This window comes from Parasteatoda tepidariorum, chromosome 7 (genome assembly GCF_982258835.1).
Source record: "Parasteatoda tepidariorum strain Cologne lab strain chromosome 7, Ptep-v5.0, whole genome shotgun sequence".
Taxonomy (NCBI): domain Eukaryota; kingdom Metazoa; phylum Arthropoda; class Arachnida; order Araneae; family Theridiidae; genus Parasteatoda; species Parasteatoda tepidariorum.
This window is the reverse complement of record NC_141761.1, coordinates 67,548,430-67,571,130: the sequence shown is the minus strand read 5'-3', so window position 1 is coordinate 67,571,130 and position 22,701 is coordinate 67,548,430. Positions and strand designations below refer to the sequence as shown.

The window sequence follows — 22,701 nt, the reverse complement described above, 5'->3', positions numbered from 1 at the left end:
TTTCAGATATTTGTATTGTATATAGAGAAAAGGGAAGGACTTGTACGGATTGTTTTTTGTAAATAATCATTATTTTATTAAACTTATCTTGCATGTTTTTTTTCTTTATCAAAAATTGAATGTTTATCTTCATTTTGAAGGATGGATAAGCTAATTTGTATATATAAAGAGATTTTCAATAATCCTTTTTTTAAGAAAAAGTTGTTTTTGTTGTTAAAAAAAAGTTGCTTTATGTCATGGGGTTACTAGGAACACTTCAGCAATTAAACTTACACAGTTAACTTATATAATTAAAATAAATATACACTCTCAGAAATATAACTCTCGTTTTTGAAAATTCAGCAATCCTTCAGCTGTATATCGTTAGTTTTGAAAATCATTTCGTCACGAAATCACGTGATTTGTGACGAAGCGTGAGCTTACAAATATATGACAAAAATTTATCCACAACTCGGAACCCCATCGTAGTGCATTGTGGGAGATTGCTAATTTGAATGATTGAACTAGAATGATGACTAGACGATCGAAAATAAAGTTTCGAAATAAGCCAACCTGCCTGTATTGGTTTGGTCGAAGAGTTTACCTCATACCGGGATAACTGGAAACACTTCTGCCTCGGACAAATATGTATATAATGTATCAGGATTCTTAGGAAACTTTCATAATGGTAACGAAAATAAAAATAAAAAGTATGATCATTTAATCAATTTTTGATTATTACTATTTGATATTTTATATAAAAAAGATTTCTGCATGAAAAATCTGCTTTACTAAACCTCTAAAAGTATCATGGGTACGAGGATCTGGAAAATTTCCTTCCCCTTCAGAACTATGTCTAAATTGAGGAAGTGACCTCATGAATGAGTGATGCTGCCATCTATCGGTGGGGTTCAGAACAAAAACGCACCTTCCTGTCTTAATTCGCTAAATGCTATTGGCTGATGAGTTAACAACAAACATTTCGATACACGAGGAAATATTTAAAACATATAAGTCATGTTTTAAGTCCTAAATCATGTTTCTCAGAAATAGGTTTTGCGATTCTTTGCATTCTAGGCATTCCGGGATTATTCTTTTGTCAGCCCAGTGAGGCTAGTGCCAACTCTCCTCTTGTGGAGGAGGTTTGGGTGTCAAACACTAAGTCGAATTTTTATGTCTATTCTTTCCAGGACAAATAGATTTCGTTCTTTTCCTATTATATTTGGAATTGTTTATTTTCCAAAAGATTTTTATTAATTTAACAATTTCATTTGTCAAAAGTTAACAATTTCAAGTTGGAAATCTGCAGAAGTTAACATTTTTTTTTATGTTTTCTCCTCTAAATGCACACTTTTGTATAGTATTCAACATTCAACTTTACTAAATCTAATAAATGATAGAACATACGAATCAGCCATCTTTTGCTTCTCAGTAATAATTTTTCTAATTGATGAATGAGATGAATGCTTAAAAAACACATTTCTTTGCCCGTAGTTTTTTTACACTCTGATATTGCGAAACAATGAAGAATAAAAAAGTGACGAGTCATCAGACGACATCTTTATTTTGGAAATATAAAGTTTAAAGAAAAGGTAGTCCGAAATAAAGTTTTCTTGTGATAACTATTTCTTTTTCCATTCTAAGGTTGTTTAATCACGTCAAATTGCTGTAAATAAACATCAAATATCGTGAATGCTTTTAAAGAATTTTTTTCCTAGCATTTATTTCCAAAAGGTGAATATTTTCATTAAATCTATGATGCCTTACATTTTTGTAACTCACTTTTTTCCCCATATCTCATACCGTTTTTGAGATAGAAATGTTAACTTCACAGTTTCACACCACTTATCTCTGTAAAAGATTTCATTTTGTAGATTATAGCCCTTTTCTTATACCTAGATACCACTTTTATAACTATAGCTTCAATTGCTCTGAATTTGAGAGATTGGATACAGGCTTAAATGGAAACCTTGTAAATGAAGATTTTGGAGGAATATAGTTATAAACTGCAGTTTGACAGATTAAGATAAAAAAAAATTATTAGCATTTTCTTCCAAGCACAAATTCTTAGAATTTCTACTAGATAACAACAGAATAAACATTACCTTCAGTATGCACCGAAGAGCCATTACATTATGACAACCTCCATCTATAACAATGGGCTCGCCCAGGTTTTCATGGTTTCTCGCCCAGGAACAATGTTTTCATGGGGCACAATAGGACCCATAATCCTCATAGAACAATCCCTGACGTCTGTAAGCTACTTGAACATAGTTGCAGACCAGGTTCACCCATTCATGGCAACAGTTTTTCCTGCTGGGAATGGTGTTTACCAACAGGATAATGCACCATGTCATAAGGGTCGACCATGGATTGGTTCGAGGAACATTCCAGTGACTTTCAAGTCATGCCTTGGCCCCCAAACTCACCTGACTTTAATCCAATAGAGCATTTGTGGTCCTACTTGGAAAACCAAATTCGTGCTGCCAATGTGAGGGAATTGCAGGACCAGTTGGTGAGTGCTTGGTACCAGATACCTCAAACTACCTATCATCACCTTGGGGAATCAATGCCACGGCGGGTGCTGCAGTTTTGAGGGCTAAAGGTGGTCCTACATGTTATTAGCTGGGTGGTCATAATGTAATAGCTCTTCGGTGTAAATATTACTTGTATTTCTTAACGTTAGAACTTACATTATTAGTTTACATATCTAATATAAACATAAAAGCTTTAAAGAAAAACTCACTTGAATAGTAATTTATATTTCAATAAATCGTAACGTAAAACTGTTTCGTAGTATAAATGATTTATCCCTTAAAATATTGTTAAAAAAACTTGCATTTAAGAGATATCTTTCTATAATAATATAAAATTATTTTTTTTCTCTACAACAGGATAAAAGCTAGTAATTTCGAAAATCCTGTTAAAAAATATATTTATAGCATATAACCATAAAACTTTTCAATTTGAAGGACTTTATTAATTAAGTACTAAACTTAATGGAAAAAATTTTATTTATAAATAAAAAGTGGAAAAAAAATATGAAAAGAAGATTAGATTCTTTATAGAAAAAGAAAGTTTTCCTAATAGCAAGGTTAAAAGGAAAACATGAGTATAGATTTTAAAGAAGAAAAAAAAAGATAGAAGCTTACGTAGTTATTTTCAGTATTTAATCATTACTTTAAAAGAAAAACTTTCATAACGAATTTGTTTGAAGATAAGAAAATATTTTTCAATAAATTTTTGTTTTGAACGATTTCTGCTGCATACGAATAAGAAACATTTTGCATTTTAATAAACAATTAGGGGTGGTGGTTCAATAAGCAATAGAATTTGAAAATAAACTTTCTTTTTAAAAAAATTGTCAAATCAGTCCTAGGTTTTAAATGTTTCAAACTCAACCTTTTACTTAAAAAAATATTCGTAAAAATTGTTAGAAAATAATATTTTTTGTTTTCTTAATTCCAAAAAATAAAACAGTATTTGATCGAATTTTGCTACAAGTTATAAAATTATTTAAAGAGATGTAAAAACCTGCATACCTTACAAATGAATATTTTTGTATTCATAGAATGAATATTTAAAAAACTTTTTAAGCAATAATTACCACTGAACTCATGTTTAAAATGTATTCAATTGCTTGTAATCAGAGTATGTGATTACTGTTGCAATCATTATAACAAATAATTAAATGATTATTTTATATAAGTAATTAATTTTTTCATGTAATCGTGATTGCAAATTGTCAAGTAGACATTAGTGCAAGTTATCATGAACCATGTTCATAATTACATTGAATACTTTCAGGTAGAGAAATTTACAAAGTTAATCTACTGCACCATCTTCAAAAATTCAATATTTTCTGTGAGTACAACCAATTTAGGTAAATATTATTACTGTAAACATTCAGCTCAATTTGACATATATTTAACGCAACTTACAAACATTAAATGAAATAAAGCTATGTAAATAAAATTATGTTGTTTTAAATCTAATTTGGATTTTATACAATCATACTAGAGCTTTATCCAAAAAACTTTTTTGAAATACTAATCCCAATAAAAAAATCAGAAAGAAAGGTGCGTTGCAAAAAAATAAAAGAATAACCAGAAAATTGAACATTAAGTTTCTTTAAACGGTACCAAATTTTGATAACAAGAATAAGAAAAAGAAGAAAAAAAGGAAAACTATTTCTTATTTTTCATATATAAAGATATAGAAATCTTTCTTTTTTATTTTATTTTTAACTTTAACGAATTTTTGATTACTCCATAGGTGAAAAGTCTGCAAATATTGTGATAATCTGCAGAGCCCGCTACTTTGCCAGAGGCTTTCCGCTTAAAAACTCACCAGTAAGATTTAATTCAATATAATTTATATTTAAAGAAATATAAATAAAGTTTAATCAAATACGAAACTGATGCATCACAACAATAACATTTAACATGGGTAATGACATAATAACCGTAACAAGGGCTAGTGACTGCATGATTATTAATAATAACTACTTGCAATTAAAATTTCTATATTAATGAATGTTAGCAATTGTAAATAATACGCTGAGAACAGAATTAGGTCAAAACTACCAGAATGAGGTAAACTTTACAACGTTCCTGGCTCCATGGGCACACCAAAAAGCTCGGCAGTTTTTACCGAAGTGCTTTGGTAGTGATTACAGTAAAATTAAGTATAAAATGTAGCTTTATAACACGTGATAAAATTTGGAAGGAGAGCCTGTCATAAAACCATTTATTTGATTTCATTTACTTTCCAGTTTTGAAATTTTTTATGAATGTGTGGACAAAAAATGAACAAAAAAAATACCAAATAAATGAATTAATTGCCTTTTTTTGTTCGTATTACCAAAGTTTTTTTTTTATCGAGTTTTTTTATAAATGTGTGGACAAAAAATGAATAAAAAATTACCAAATAAATGGATTAATTGCCTTTTTTTCCTCGTATTACCAAAGTTTTTTTTATCGAGTTTTTTTATAAATGTGTGGACAAAAAATGAATAAAAAATTACCAAATAAATGGATTAATTGCCTTTTTCTGTTCGTATTACCAAAGTTTTTTTATCGAGTTTTTTTATAAATGTGTGGACAAAAAATGAATAAAAAATTACCAAATAAATGGATTAATTGCCTTTTTTTCCTCGTATTACCAATGTTTTTTTTATCGAGTTTTTTTATAAATATGTGGACAAAAAATGAACAAAAAATTACCAAATAAATGAATTAATTGTCTTTTTTTGTTCGTATTACCAAAGTTTTTTTTATCGAGTTTTTTTATAAATGTGTGGACAAAAAATGAACAAAAAATTACCAAATAAATGGATTAATTGCCTTTTTTTGCTCGTATTACCAATGTTTCTTTTATCGAGTTTTTTTATAAATGTGTGGACAAAAAATGAACAAAAAAATACCAAATAAATGAATTAATTGCCTTTTTTTTGTTCGTATTACCAAATTTTTTTTATCGAGTTTTTTTATAAATGTGTGGACAAAAAATGAACAAAAAATTACCAAATAAATGGATTAATTGCCTTTTTTTTGCTCGTATTACCAATGTTTTTTTTATCGAGTTTTTTTATAAATGTGTGGACAAAAAATGAACAAAAAAATACCAAATAAATGAATTAATTGCCTTTTTTTTGTTCGTATTACCAAATTTTTTTTTATCGAGTTTTTTTATAAATGTGTGGACAAAAAATGAACAAAAAATTACCAAATAAATGGATTATTTGCCTTTTTTTGCTCGTATTGCCAATGTTTTTTTTATCGAGTTTTTTTATAAATGTGTGGACAAAAAATGAACAAAAAATTACCAAAAAAATGGATTAATTGCCTTTTTTTGCTCGTATTACTAAAGTTTTTTTTATCGAGTTTTTTTATAAATGTGTGGACAAAAAATGAACAACAAAAATACCAAATAAATGAATTAATTGTCTTTTTTTGTTCGTATTACCAAAGTTTTTTTTATCGAGTTTTTTTATAAATGTGTGGACAAAAAATGAACAAAAAATTACCAAATAAATGGATTAATTGCCTTTTTTTGCTCGTATTACCAATGTTTTTTTATCGAGTTTTTTTATAAATTGTTCGTATTACTAAAGTTCTTTTTATCGGAAATGTCATTACTATAATTTATCAAATATTACGGTAATTTTATCAGATTTTTTTCCGTGTATAACAATGCACAATGTAAGAAGCTTTGGATCATATCACGGTGAAAAATACCGTCACTTAAGGTGGCAGAATTTTTTACCGAAAATTCTATTTTTGCCGGAACATGTTCGAATACTATAATTTTTAAACAGTAATAATTACTATAGAATCACTGAATTACTTTAAATAAATACTGTGAAAATTACGCCATAATATATTACGGTAAAAAAAGATTTTACGTATGGTACACCCAAAGGGCCAGTACTTTATACTGTTATTTAATGCGGATTTTTTTTGCAATGTAATCATGACTGTAATTATAATTAAAACTATGATTTGCTCGAATTCGATTATTTGTGATCGTTACTTGTAATAAAATAAAATTTTTGTTCACTAACATTTTTATCGTTATCTTATTATTTTCTTTGATAAATATAACACCTTTTTTAATAGTTTAACATATAGAGTTTCCAACGATTTCTGCAACGAAAAAAAAAGTTTGCAATAACTGTATTTTCAATATCCAATAGCTCTAACTTCCAGGGGATAGAACTCTGACTTCCCTATGAGGTGACCCAGCTTCGAATACCAGCGATGACTGATCAATACGTATTAGACAGGTCATGGGTTAGAGTCCCCTTGCTGTCAGGCTAACCGAAAGAGGTTTCCGTGGTTTTTCTCTCCATGTAACGCAAATGCGGGTTAGTTCCACCAAAAAGTCCTCTAGGAATGCAAATTTCTCGTAATGCTTGATGCAGGAGTTCCTTTGCCTTCTGGATTGGGTTCAAATTTACAATGCTGCGAAGTTGAAAATTGGTAGTCGTAACCTCAAAATTGATTCAGCTGTTCGACGACGGTTATGAAATAAAATAAAATACATGCGAAATCAATTTAGAAAAACGGGAACAAATTTTGCAAAAAAAAAAAAAACTCACGGAAAAACTAAAACACTTTCAACAGGTTGACCAAAAGCTTTTGCACGCTAGTGTATTTTTTTTTTTTTTTTTAGTAATTTTACATTCTTGGAAATTTTAAAAACTTGATAATCTTAAATTTTAAATTTTACCAAAGTAATCGTATAACAGAGGAGAGTCGGGTAGCCCCGCCCTCTTAAGGAGTATTGCTTATATTTTCGTATAATATTGTGTAGTAATTAATATTTTTGTATGTTTCTATTGTTTTATCATCTAATTAAATAATGCAAAAAGAATAAACCAAAAAAAGAATAGTTTAACTTAAAAAAATAGAAATTTAAAGAAACATGTTTTTCAGCTCTTTTCAAAATGTGTCGGGTAGCCCCACCCAGTTACAAAAATTATGTTTTTTGACTGTTTTTTCAGGTGTAAATGAAAATGACTAATGTATTGACAATAGATAAACCTCATCTATCATTTTTATCACAAAATTATCTATATTATATAAAACGCTAATACGTATGTATCAATAAAACCGATGATATTTCTTTTCTCGCGTTGGCAACAGTTTTCATTTTTAATTGATAGGCTTCGGCGCGCAAGAGCACGTAGTGAGCATCATATGGCTAATCTATATTATATAAAACGCTAATACGTTTTAATTGATAGGCTTCGGCGCGCAAGAGCACGTAGTGAGCATCATATGTCTAATCGGGTGAATTCTCACCGAATTATTAAAAAAATTCTCACAAAATTATCTTCATCGAAGCCGATGCTTTACATCCAGCGTTCAGTACTATTTCATATTCTTTTACAACACATGGTTTTAGCCCTCTGGTGGGAAAGACTTTGAAACAAAACTTACAACAGTTACTTTTCTCAACAACTGAAATTTAGAATAGTGTGATTAAGAAAAATATGTGAACTGTTTGCAATTTCAAATTAATATTGAAATGCACAAATTTAGAATTTCCTACAGTGAAACGTTTTCGGAACTTCAGTGTTCAAAAAAGTATACAAAAGTAGACGTTAAGAACGTATCCAATGAGCGAGCATAGGATTGCCTCGCAATCAGAAATGAACTGCGGAAGCAGTTCCGGGGGTTGGCGAGCAGGGGGCGAAACCTCCTTGTTTTATTTGTTACATATTTATATACTTATAGTGAATTCTATCATTTAATAACAACAATATTTGTTGTTAAAAATGCATATAACATTCAAATTTGAAGCAGTAAAATAATAATCTTTGCAACCGTACATTTATCGACGAAATGAAATTGGCGGTGATACCCGACATTCATGCGAGCGGGGCTACCCGAAATCCAATTTTTTTGTAAATTTGTAATTACTCGAACAGTTTTTCACATATAAACTTCTTTCTTTGTGCAAATTAAACTTAAAACTACATACTTAAATGCTGCATGTATAGAAAAAAATTATTTTTTTTAGTATTAAAATGAAGTTTAATCGAAACATTTAACCAATTTTTCTTAATTTCATGACTACTGTATTCAAACTGAAAACTATTGTTTAGCATGTTACCAGCTGTATAAATACTTGAAACTTTGAAAATAATATTTTTTTAATATAGCAATTAATGCCCCATGGCCCATTGACTTGAAAAAATATTCTATACATATGAAATTGACAGTGGGCGGGGGTACCCGACACTCCCCTACATTTTACTTCTTTTCTTCTTTTTTTTTTACATTAAACACATGATTTTATTTTTTTTCTTTCAGGTTGCTACTCATCAGATTTACTGTCCTCCTACAGCAGTATGGGAAAAGAGGGTTAAATAAAGTCGATGCTCGCTCTTACTTGGAAAAAGTCGAGTGAGTTGTCAGAGACGTGACTGCTTTTTGGGCAGATTTTCACCCAACTATTCGCCTGAAAGAAAGTCCTTTTTGCATTTTAAACAAGGTCACCATGCCTCTTACGTCCAAAAAAGATAAAGAAAAAGAGAAAGAGAAAGAAAAGGATAAAGAGAAAGAGAAAGAAACGAAAGAAGAGAAACCTTTAGATTGTAAGTTGGCATATTTCCATTCAAAACAGTGTATAGAATTATATATGCTACTGTAAATGTTCTGAACAAGAGAATTTATACAATCGCTGATTATTAAACATACTAAACAGTATTTAGTATTTCCAGTAATTTAGAATAATTGAAAATTGCGAACTTGTATGCGGAACTAACTTGTATACGAATACTCAAATTAACTTGTATGCGAATTACTCGCATAGGGAAATGTTATAAGTATGTTTAGAGATTAACACAAAAGAAAACATTTCTCCTTTTTATAGTATATATATATATATATATATATATATATATATATATATATATATATATATATATATATATATGTACCGGGTAATTCTAAAAAGATGGTGAAAATTATAGGAAGTGATAGTATACACCTAGACAAACAATTTTTATCAAAGAATGCATGGTCGAAAACAAAACCCAAAACCGCTAGAAGGCGTCAAAGTTTATGTTCTTATATGAGGCAAAAACACACAAAGAACGATGAAGTTAAGTTACAAAAGCAAATTTAATGGCATTTGATTACAATAAGTGTTCAAAACAGTGGCCGGCAGCGGCTATGCTGGTACAACGGCGAAGAAAGATAGGCGAACTTTCCCTGCAGCGGCCGAAAGCTTGGCGACAAATAACGTAGCGCAGTAACTCGCAATAGGAATGGAGCTTTCTCGTTTGCATGAAAAAACTTTCCAAATGCGCTAGCACCTTTGCGTTTTGTTTTCGACCATGCATTCTTTGATAAAAATTGTTTGTCTGGGTGTGTACTATCACTTCCTAAAATTTTTCCCATCTTTTTAGAATCACCCTATATATATATATATATATATATATATATATATATATATATATATATATATATATATATATATATATATATATATATATATATATATATATATATATATATATATATATATATATATATATATATATATATATATATATATATATATATATATATATATATATATAATCAGGGTTGAACAGCCAACCCATTTTTTTCTTTGATTTATGATTATCTATGTTCAGGCCTGTAACCCTGTAATTTCGAAAGCAAGGCAGAAGATAAGGGAAACTTCTAAATCAAGTAGGGACAATCTAGCCTTCATGGATTACTTTTAAGTGGAAGCTTCCCTTATTTCCGTCACATGGAGGTAAATACCACGAAAACCTTCCATGGTTACCCCAATGGCAAGGGGAGACTAACCCATATTCCGTCTACCACTGAGGATATTTTGCGTCATTACAGTGACCGCTGAGCAGAATTCATATCGACCAGCAAACCTAGATCAGAACCTAGAGGAGAACGCTCGACCTTCTTCAAAGAGACACCAGATTCAACACTTAAATTTTGTCACCTTCTGCGAATTTTTCTCCCAGCGCTCCACTAATTAGTTGTTGTAATTAAGATCAATTTGTCTAAAAGATCTATAGTATTACACCAAGTTTTTAAGAGAATCAGTAGAGTTTTGCTCGCAATTATAAAGTCCATTTATGTAAAGATATTTCCATGTTGAAAATAATATTTCATATTTAGTTACTATTTTAATTATTTTATTTAATAATGGTGGAATCATTTTTGAATTGTAAGGTTTACAAACTCTTAATGTCATTTTAAACTGTAAAATTTTAAAGGACAGTATACAAAATTTAAGCATATTTTAAATTTTTACTGAATGGGAGCTTAAAAATACGAGTCTTTTGAAATTTTATCATTCAGAAACTATTCGATTTATTTTGTTGAAATTTTACTTTTTTTCTCTTAAAATTACGTAGTTTAAAGTGGTGTAAAAGCTTGTATAAATTGTAATTCAAAAATTATCGACCATTTATTAAATAAAATAATAAATAAATTATTATTTTTGACATGGAATTTTCTTTAGATTAACATATTGCGTGTCAAAATTTTTCGGTTCGCTCAAAAACGACTAAAAATAATATGCAAAAGAATTCTATTAACATTAAGGGACTCAAACTTTTGACTTGTGTCCGAACGAAACTATAGGTACCATATTTTTCAAATTGCAGTGAACTCCCATACCCAAGTCAAAATTCTTGATGGTTCCATCAAAAAATTTTGTAGATTTCATTGCGATTCATGATGGTCCAACATTATTTGATGATCACCACCATCCAACATTTTCCATCATGCGTTCATGGTTTTTGATATACCAACAAACTTCCATTATTCCATGATTCTACTTTATGATGGTTAAATTTATGATAAGAACTGGCTCAATATGTTGAAACGTGATTTGTTCTAACTAGGAAGAAGATGTATTCTAACATGAAGTGCAACTCACAAATTAGGTTGCTATTTTTATGTGCTCTGCCTTTTAGACTAAGAAATAATATACATGAAAATTCTTGTCTATTTTGTTTTGAATTTTTAGTTACAATTTTTTTGAAAGTATCAGTTTAAGCAACAACAAAAATAAAAAAAAGCGTAGAAAATTCACCTAAAGTGCCATAACGAATAAAAATTTGACAAAAATCCTGTTAAAAGACTTAAAAACGTTGTAATAAAATCTATAATAAAGAAAAATTTCAAGCGATTTATCGTTATACTCATACTTCTAAATCAACTCGTAAAATAATATCGTAAAAATGTCTGTAAAAATGCAGAATTATGCAAGAGCTACTGGAAATTACTACTCAGAAGATAAAATTTTTATTCTAGTTATAAAATTTACTCTTTAAATTTTAGCTTTTTAAAACGCAAAGATTATAGTTTCTAAATAAGGTGAAAAAGTTTTAATTGGAATAAATTAAATACAGCCAACATAATATTTATCGTTTGCAGCCAAATAGAACTTATCGTTTGCGGACGAATAGAACTTGATAATTCATATGAATTTGTTTGCTTAAAAAATGAAATATTCTATATCTTTTGAAATACAAATTTAAATGTTACATAATTAGGCAGTGTACATTTAGAATTCAAAAGTGCTAAATTAGGCGACAAACATTGAACGAAATTAGTTAAACTTAGTTTGAAAACTCGGCAGACAGAAGTTAATACACTAATTGCGTAGATTAATAAGAAAAAAAATATTCAATAGAGTGATATTAGAAGTAATTATTTACCTTCTTTTCGTTTACCGTTATTTATTAATAATACCCATTACTTAAAAGCAAGCTTAAAAATTTCATGTTTTGATAGGTAAACATAAAATTAAAAAAAATCCTCTGATTTAATTAATTCTGAAATACTGCGACCATCATTTCACTATACAAATTAATTAAACTTCAGAGTGTAGACGTGTTCTAACACGACCACGGAATTGCTTGGTCGCATGAATATTTTAATAACTTTTGAAGAACTTATTTATGACTCGTCTTTCCAGTTAATTAATAAAACTCTCTTCTCTTAATATATTTATTTCTAATAATAAACTGATTTATAAATATGAAGTCATTTTCCTAAAAGGGATTTTAATTTTCATAGAAGTTCCCTGTTATTTATAACTCGCTCTTTCTCTGAAATTTATTTTACATGCCGTTCGGAGGTACGGATACAAATTCTAAACCTTTTAATTAAAAGCTCCTTTCTACAAACATGGTAATTAAATGAGTTTGTTAAATACTAATGCATTTCCAAAAATGTTAAGAATCAAAGAAATGTGTTTTGACATTTAGTACATATTTTTGACGTTTTATGAAAAATTTGCTTTTCTAAAGAATATTTATGTTAATGTGAATTTTAGTTTAATGTTTTCCGTTGTTTTATTCATTTCATTTAAATCTGATTGAGTTCAGTTAGCGAAAGATTTACACAATTGAAAAACAAACAAAAGAAACTGAATCATACTTGTTAAAGTATTTTGAATTATATTTTTAAGTTAAACAATGCTTTCAAAAACTGTATAGTTCATAAATCTAGCATATAAGGAAGTTTTTTTTTTAATCAGTCAATGGTAAATTTCATTTCCTCAAAAATAACTAAGGATACAAGAAATCGACATGTTTCAAACACTCAAAATAAAGTCGCTCATTCTCAAGACCTATCGTACTCATGGTGGGTCGATGGAATCATAATAATGGAAGAACTTCCAGTCTTTTATGTGTCTTTAAATTTCTCAAGAAATATTTAGAGCATCATTTTGTAATTTTAGAGGTGTTTAGGTAATGCAATTTCGCATACTTCTCAATGAAATTTAAAACTTTAAGAAGTTTCAGAAGCCGCTATTAAATTAAGTATTTTTAAACAACCTATGCTAAAAAATATTGCAAAAAGCTTGTGACTTGTATCGATCATTTTGGTTGTTATTTGCAATGATTGCATAAAATTTCGTTAACTAAGCTTCAATATTCATTGATATACGGACATTTTATAAGAAACTAATCTTTTTGTTTTAAGTTTTTTCCTATAACTTAAAAAAATTCATTAAAATTTTTTTTTTAAATTTAGAAGCGATTTTTAATTAATAAAAGAATTATTATTTTTAAATTTGAAAAAATTCGTTAAAAATTGAGCTAGATAGGATGATTTAAATTAGTTCTTTCATACTACGCATGCGCGGAAATGTTTTTTAAAAAAATCATTATTTTCTAGTGAATCGTATTTGTAACTAATTAAAAAAGTCAGATTTGAATAGACTTAAAATTTAAATAGTTTCTATCAATTTTCTAAGTAGTTTTTGTACATTTTAAAAAGAGAGCTATAAATGAAAGGGGCTTTCCCCAAATTTTATTTTGCATCATAAGACGAAATTTTATAAGGAATGATAATACCTTACAATAATCGTCCGTACACCAGCGTGATGTCATAAGAAAAAAAAGCTTTTGAAATAAAACATACTTTTATGAGGGATGATCCCTAACAAGGTCATTTTTAATTAGTCATGTTTAATATTATAAAATAAAATTTGTGAAAAATCCCTTATAATTCAAAGCTTCCTTAGTTAAAATAAAAATACAAAAACTTAGAAAATTGCTAAAATCTTTTTAAATTTTTAAGAAATACAAATCGGACATTTTTCATCTGTTATAAAGTAAAATTCACGACAAAATTATGAAAAAAATTACAATTTTTACGTACAAAGGCAGTATAAGAGAACTACTTTAAATGCTCATATCTAGGGGAATTTTTAACGATTTTTTTTTTCAAATTTTAATGTAATAATTTTGTTATCAATTGAAAATATTTTCAAAAATTTTGATGATATTTTTAAAAATTACAGCAAAAAAAAAGCGTAAGACAAAAAAAAGAAAGCTTTTTATAAAAATGTTCATATCTTTATAAATATTTAATCTAAGTTTTGAAATTTCATACAAGCTTTAAAAACAACAGCCAAAGCAAGCAATGTGTTACGTCACTCTCATAAGATGACGTCATTCATTTAAAGTGTAAATATTAACTAAAACGATTTTTTAGCCTGTGTATATATGAAAAGTGTGAGTGGCAACAGAAAGAATGTTATGCTAGATGTGTTCTACGAAAATAAAATGGTTGCTTTTGTAAATATGTGTACGCTGGTATTTCTTGTAAATTTAAGTTATTTCATCGCTGGATAGATCCGGTAGATTTATCGGAAGCACGAAACATTGTGGTGACCCGGATTTTAAAGGTTAGTTTTCTTTTGCAATATTAATTGGCGACTGCAATTATGGATTCTCTTATCGCCAAACGAACTCCTGTTCGTGGAACATTTACAAAACGTTATAATCAGTTATTGGCGATGTGTAAGGAAAATAAAAGTACTCGTGAAGATATTGAAATTAAATTTTCCTCTTTTGAACGTATTGCAAACGATTTGGCATTATTAGATGAAGAAATATATAAATTGTTAGTTGACGCCAAATCAGAAAACTTATCTGAAGAATACGATAAAATTGAAGAGTACAAGGAAAAAACCGATGCAATTCGTATTAAAGTTAAAATATATTTGGAAAAATTTCTCACATTTCCCGAAACCGCTTTGTCTGTGGCGGCTGAAAAGACAAAATTAAAGCTTCCCAAAATAGAATTAGTTAAATTTAGTGGGGAAGTCAAGGATTGGTTAAGTTTTTGGAGCCAATTTAGTCGAATCCATGATGATGAAGGTATGAGTGATGAGGACAAATTCCAATATCTCATTCAATGCATGGTTGTCGGAAGTAGAGCAAGGGAAATCGTGGACAGTTATCCGCCGTCTGCTGATAATTATGCCAAAGTGGTAGAAAGTTTAAAAACGAGATTTGGGCGGGAAGAACTTCTCGTCGAATATTACGTAAGAGAATTATTAAATTTAGTGGTGAAAAATGTAATGAACACAAAAGCAAAGATGAACATAATGCAACTTTACGATAAATTGGAGTCATATCTGCGTTCACTGGAGTCTATTGGCGTAACAAAAGAGAAATACGCAGCAATGTTGTTTCCGCTTGTGGAATCATGTATTCCAGAGGATTTATTAAGAGTGTGGCTGAGAAATCCTGTAATTACTAAGGAAAATGATTCAAGTGATTCCTATGGCAATAAATTATCGCAGTTATTAACATTTTTGAGAGCCGAAGTCGAAGGCGAAGAACGTATTTCTATGGCAAAAATTGGTTTTAAAAATAATGACTCTTCGCATCGTAAAAGAGACAAAGATTTCGAAATATCAACTCCTGCTTTTACTGCAAATGATTTGCTCTCTGAGAATAAGCCAATAGCACCACATTTTAAACGCAACTGCATTTTTTGCGGGAAGCAACATAATTCAGAAAATTGTTTTAAAGGAAAGAATTTATCATTAGATGAGAAACAGGAAATAATAAAGAAACAAAAGGCCTGTTTTTTATGTCTGAAGGTGGGACATCGCTCGAAACACTGCAGGGCTAATATTCGATGTATTGTTTGTAACAAAAGACATTGGCCTGTAATGTGCCCAGACTTGAGCCAAATAAATCAGACACCGGCTGTGGGCACATCAGCTGAAGAAAATACTACTTTGTCGAATCAAAGCCAACCTGAAGTCTTATTGCAAACCCTTATGGTAGTTATTGAAGCTAATGGACGACGGAAAACTGTTAGAGCACTATGTGATACAGGATCTCAACGGTCGTACATCCTGAAATCAACAATAAATGAAATGGGATGGAAGACCAACAAATATGAAACTTTAACACACGTAGTCTTTGGTGGAGCTAGTTCCAGAAAAGAACATAAAAAATACACATTGTGGATAAGAAATATGAAGAAAAATAACAAGTTCGAAATTCAAGTTTTAGACCAACAGGTAATATGTGGATGTATTCCAAGTTTGAAAAATGGTTCTTGGTTAGCTGAATTACGAAGTAAAGGAATCCATATCTCTGATGTAGGTAAAGATTCTCAACAAATCGAACTTTTGATAGGAGCGGATTATATTGGAAAACTATACACTGGTCAAACCATGCAATTAAAGTGCGGACTGGTAGCGATGGAAACGTACCTTGGTTGGACTGTAATGGGAAAAACAAACCATACTTGTAGTTCCACTGGGCTTATCTCAGCATCACTTTTCATTCAAAATACTTCGGTTACTGACTTATGGGAATTGGAAACAATTGGTATGTCTGATCCTTGCGAGACAATTACTTCAGAAGAATACGATGCTCTTGCAACGGAACACTTTTCTAGAAATGTCAAAATAAACCCAGATGGTCGATATGAAATTAGTCTTCCTTGGGTGAAAGATGTAAACGATATGCTCAGTAACAGAGATATTGCGGGCAGAAGATTGAAAACGATGACAACTAAACTTATCAAGGATAACCGTTTGGATAGTTATAATGCAGTTTTTGGAGAATGGATAAAAGAAGGTTTCATCGAAGAATCAAACGAAGGTACCGGCCATTATCTTCCTCATAGAGGAGTTTTCAAGTCCAATTCCACCACGAATGTCAGACCAGTTTTTGACGCTTCTTGTAAAACAAGAGATAACTTATCGTTAAATGACTACCTGATGAAAGGACCAAATTTGTTAAAAAATGATCCCTACCTTACTAATAAAATTTCGAGAAAAGAAAATTGGAGTTGTATCAGATATAAAGAAGGCTTTTCTCCAAATATCCGTAAATGAAGACGATAGAAAATATTTAAAATTTCTGTGGTGGGAGGAAAAGGAAGCGAAAACAGTTAAAGTTTTTCAGCACGCCAGAGTTGCCTTTGGTTTAAATTGCAGTCCCTTTTTGCTGGGAGCTGTTATTCAACATCATTTGAACAAGTATGAATCCTCCAATTTCCAAGATGTGGCTATGAAGTTGAAAAAATCCTTCTACGTTGACAACTGTGTCACGTCTGTAGATTCTGAACAAGAGTTAAAAGAGTTCATTCAATGTTCGACAGACTTAATGGCTGCAGCGAAATTCGAACTGCGAGGTTGGGAGTTTACAGAGAAAGAAAACTTAACTGAAAAATTTGAACCGTCACCTGTGTTGGGTCTTCTGTGGGACAGATCAGAAGACGTATTGTTTTGTGACACTCGAACTATTATAGATCCTCCAGAAATTATCACCAGAAGAGTAATATTATCTTTTGCTAATCGAGTGTTTGATCCAATCGGATTTACTTGTCCAATTATGTTATATCCGAAGATTTTATTACAAACAAGTTGGCAATCAAAATTAGGTTGGGATTCAAAAGTTTCTGAGGATATAAAAAAGAAATTACTCAAATGGTTGGAAGATCTGAATATACTGCATACAGTGGAAATTCCCCGTCACGCTATTTTGAGAAATAGTAGCTTAAGTCTTCATGTATTTTGCGACGCTAGTGGTCAGTCATATGCAGCTGTTGTTTTCATAAGATGTGAGACACCATATCAAACAACAGTACAATTTATACTTGCTAAATCAAGAATAGCACCTTTAAAAAGAATATCTATTCCCAGACTTGAACTTCTAAGCTGTTGCATTGGTACTCGTCTAGCAGATTTCGTTAAGAAAAGCTTGGAAATCGAAAATGTCAAGATTCATTATTGGTCCAATTCTACAACTGCTTTACAATGGATCCAGAAAGATGAGCCATGGAGTGTGTTTGTCAGAAATAGAGTTAAAGAAATCCGTGCTCTTTCATCAGGAAATTGGCGACACGTTCCCGGTCACTCTAATCCAGCCGATCTACCATCACGCGGCTGCTCGGTAACAAAATTATTGAGTTCAAGGTGGTGGGAAGGTCCTTCCTGGTTGAAATTACCTGAAAACACATGGCCTCTATCAGAATATAAAATTGATGAAGACGTTATCAACAAGGAAAAGGAAAAAAGAACAACCATACTCGTAAGTAAAAATTTGCTTGGAACAAACCAGTTTTTTTTTCTTATTTTTCAAGCTACACAAAAAATGTCAGAATGGTTGGATGGATTCTAAGATTCCTTGAAAATTGCAAACTGTCTGAAAAAGATAGGCAAAAAGGTGGACTAACTCTGGCTGAAATAGGAAATGCAGAAATCAAACTTATAAAAGTTATACAAAATGAAGCCTTTACAGCAGATTATATAAAAAGCTTAAAATCATTGAATGTCTTCAAAGATGAAAAAGGTATATATAGAATTAAAACAAAATTGACAGAGAGAAATGATACCGAGAATTTTAGATTACCTATTTTGCTTCCAGAAAAACTTGTATTGGTTGATATGCTAATCAAAGAGAAGCATTTGAAATGTTTACATGCTGGACTGCAAATTTTACTGTCCAATTTAAGAGAAAATTATTGGATTATTAATGGACGTCGAGCAGTTCGTCGCATCCTCGAGACCTGTGTTAGATGCAAACGATATAATGCACGGAGTATAAAAACTGTTCCCGTAGGTTTACCTGAAGACAGAGTTAAAGAAGCTTCTGTTTTTGAAGTGGTCGGGATAGATCTTGCCGGACCTCTTCATTTAAAGGAAGGTGTGAAAAGTTGGATTGTCATCTACACATGTGCCGTTTATCGATCAATACATCTCGAACTTGTGCTGTCACTTTCAACTAAGGCGTTCCTTTTAAGTTTACGAAGATTCATTGCTCGCCGAGGAAGACCTTACATCATCTATTGTGACAACGGGAGTAATTTTATAGGAGCTGAGAATCTACTTCAGTCCTTAGATTGGAAGTCAATTGAAGCTGAAACATCCGTATACAAAATAGAATGGAAATTTAATCCACCATCTGCTCCCTGGTGGGGAGACTTTTGGGAGATTATGGTGAAATTGGTAAAAAATATTCTTCGAAAAATTTTGGGGAAAGCATGCCTTTCATACGAAGAAATGATTAGTGTTCTGTGTGACTGCGAGTCCGTTATCAATTCAAGACCTCTCACATACCTCTCAGAAGATCTGGATGACTTAATACCTCTTTCTCCGTCCATGTTTTTACAAGAGATCTCGACGGTGGGAGTACCTGATTTAGATCAGCTGGATACAATAGATCTTAAAAAACGCTATAGGTATCAACAGACGTTAAGAGAACAGTTGAGAAAAAGATTTCGCCACGAATACCTAGCGACACTCCTTCAACCGCGCAAGAAGAATAACTATTATGATCTAAAGGTTGGCGAGATTGTGTTAATCGAAGATGACTTAAAGAAAAGATTACACTGGCCGATGGCTAAAGTTATTGCCGTCTATCCGGGAAAAGATAAAAGGATACGCGTGGCTCGACTTAAAACAGCACATACCGAGTTCTTGAGGCCAGTGCAGCGGATTTATCCGCTGGAAATACGTTCGACACCAAATGAAGGTTCAACTCCAATCGCAAGCGGAACTTCAAATGAAGGTGACAAGCATAAAAATTTCCAAAGTACCTTACGAAACATCGTTACCACAAGAAGTGGCCGAACTGTTGAGATTCCATCAAGATATTTGAACACATAATTTTAAATTTATATTAGATTTTTTGTTATTTTGATTATTGAAATACACATAATCAAAAGGTGGGAGTGTTACGTCACTCTCATAAGATGACGTCATTCATTTAAAGTGTAAATATTAACTAAAACGATTTTTTAGCCTGTGTATATATGAAAAGTGTGAGTGGCAACAGAAAGAATGTTGTGCTAGATGTGTTCGACGAAAATAAAATGGTTGCTTTTGTAAATATGTGTACGCAGGTATTTCTTGTAAATTTAAGTTATTTCATCGCTGGATAGATCGGGTAGATTTATCGGAAGCACGAAACACAATGCAAGTTACAAGTTCATAACTATATTTTTTGGCATAGGGTGCTCAAAAATACTGGTTTTTGTTAGTAATTTATTGCCAGTCTCTACCGTCTCTGAAAGCTTTAAAATTGATTGATGCGTATAAGAAATCGTATGATTTAAACACCTCTAAACTTAATAAAATACAAAAGCACTTCTTGTTATATATATAAATATACATAATTTAATGATTCAGTGACAAACTTGGCAAAATATACTAATTTGTTTTAGTTCATAAAATATTTCAAAACATTTTAATGTATTTTCAGTTTAATTTTCTATAATTTACATATTGTGCTTCTTCTGAAGCGCTACCTGTCGGAAATATTCTGTATTAAAATCAAAAACTGGGTATAAAATTCATGCGCTATGACATAAATTTGCTGCAAGAATTTTTTTAACCTTTACAGTTTTCTTGTTATAAATTTTTGATAACTGTTAGTTTGCTTTAGGAAACAGTAAGGACAAAAATAAGAAGTGAGAAAAATCTCTGAAACTATTTCTTTTAAAGTCAAGGAGAGAATAGTTCTTCAAAACTGGTCAATATGTATTAATACAAAAATGCTATATTTATGATGGAAGGAAATATTTTTGACGCCGGCTCTTTGGATTTAATGCTTCACTTTTATTTGAAAAGAAAAAAGTAAAAATACATATTTATAAATATTTCAAATCAAAAATTCTAAGTTAAAAAAACATATTTTAACCTTTCTTTATTTATTTTAACGAAGAACAAGCTAGTTTCTAAATTGAATTCTGGATTCGAAGTGGCTTATAATCCGTTGCATCGGAAAATGTGATGATTTAATTTCTGCCGTCGTGTATCAACGAATAACGGATACTAAAGAAAAATATTGCAGCTCCATTTGAAGTTTTCTGATTTTCTCCAGTTTTTTTCTCCCACTTTTTAACTAGAAAAATGTCTTTACGTGAAACAAAATTAAAAATTTTACTGAAAACCTTTATCATTTTATTTTTTTCACTTTAAGAAATATAACCTTAATTTAAAAAAATGAGATTTTTGCGCAAAATAAAAAAACTATTTTTAGATCAGTCTAATTACGATTTTTTTCACAAAAGAGGGTGGATCCTAGAATAGCCCACCTCTTGGCGACTTCTTTAAATCTCGCCATACATGTTTTTGAAATCTCGCTTCGCTTTATTTAAAAAGAACTGGGCACCTGGGCCGCGCAGCGGCCCCTATCCCATACATCGTGACATATATACACTATCTAGCCATTAATGACTGGACACCCCTTGAACGGCAGGTGGAATCGTCCTGGCGGAATAAATACGGAACCTGTGGTGGGGGAAAGACCATTCGTAAGCAGGCGACGGCCATACGAGCATTAATAGTGAAAATGAGTGGACGGCGAGAGCTGAATGAGGCGGAAAGGTGCATGATCAAAGGCTTCCACCGATTTGGTCATTCTATACGTGCCATCTCCGACAAGTTTCAGATACCACGGTCAACAGTTGATGACGTCGTGTTGAAATGGGAACGAGAGGGAGTGATAAAACCGCAGTCCCGACCCGCCAAGCCCAAAATAATGCCCGACAGGGATCGATCATCTCTTTGACGTGTAGTGAAGGCAAACCGACAAATTTCGTTGGACACTGTCGCTACCAACTTCCGGGCTGCATCTGGCAGTATTGCCAGTACACGTACCATTCGTCAGGAGCTGATTGCACAAGAATTTCATGGACGAGCAGCAGCACATAAGCCAAACATCTCTCCATCAAACGCCAGCCACCGATTTCAGTGGTGCAGAGCACGTCGCCAGTGGATAGTACAACAATGGAAAAGCGTTATGTGGAGTGATGAGTCACGCTACATGTTGTGGCTTTCTGATGGACGGGGGTGGACCTGGCGAATGCCCGGAGAACGGTACCTACCGGAGTGCATTGTCCCCACTGTGAAGCTCGGCGGTGGAGAAATTATGGTGTGGTCCTGTTTCTCATGGTTTGGCCTTGGACCCTTGGTGTTAGTGCGTGGAACCCTGAACGCAGAAGGGTATAGAGACATCCTGGACAATTCGGCGCTTCCCACAATGTGGCATTAGTTCGGTAATGGCCCGTTTGCGTTTCAACACGATAACGCAGCTATTCATAAAGCACATGCCATCACGGACTGGTTTGATGAAATGGGGGTGCAAGAGCTTGACTGTCCATCCCAAAGTCCCGACATCAATCCGATTGAGCCTCTCTGGGATGAGCTGGAGAGCCGGTTAAGGACCAGACCACAACGTCCCAAAACCACCACTAAACTCTTCGCCATGTTACAGGAGGAATGGCGGGCAATATCTGCCGCCGTGTACCAACACCTAGTGGATAGCCTTCCTAGAAGGGTTAAATCTGTGATTCGGGAGCTTGGCGGCCCTACGCTCTACTGACTTGATACTAGCACCTCATGCATTCGAAATGAGGGGTGTCCGGTCATTAATGGCCAGATAGTGTACATTGTGTT

The 22,701-nt window shown here is 31.7% G+C and overlaps 1 protein-coding gene across 5 annotated transcripts in view; it reads left to right on the top strand.

Annotated features, from left to right (window-relative positions):
• Window positions 1-22,701, top strand: part of LOC107454703 (cAMP-dependent protein kinase catalytic subunit 1) — a 232,768-nt gene that overhangs the window by 164,273 nt on the left and 45,794 nt on the right. For 3 of the 5 annotated variants that reach the window (XM_087167977.1, XM_087167979.1, XM_087167978.1), the window contains one exon: window positions 8,802-9,085. In XM_087167977.1, coding sequence (XP_087024103.1) covers window positions 8,989-9,085 — 97 coding nt within the window. In that variant the 5' untranslated portion in view covers window positions 8,802-8,988. Of the gene's footprint in view, window positions 1-3,786; window positions 3,844-4,254; window positions 4,332-8,801; window positions 9,086-22,701 lie in introns of all 5 variants that reach the window. The other 2 variants (XM_087167980.1, XM_087167981.1) reach the window with 2 other exon arrangements.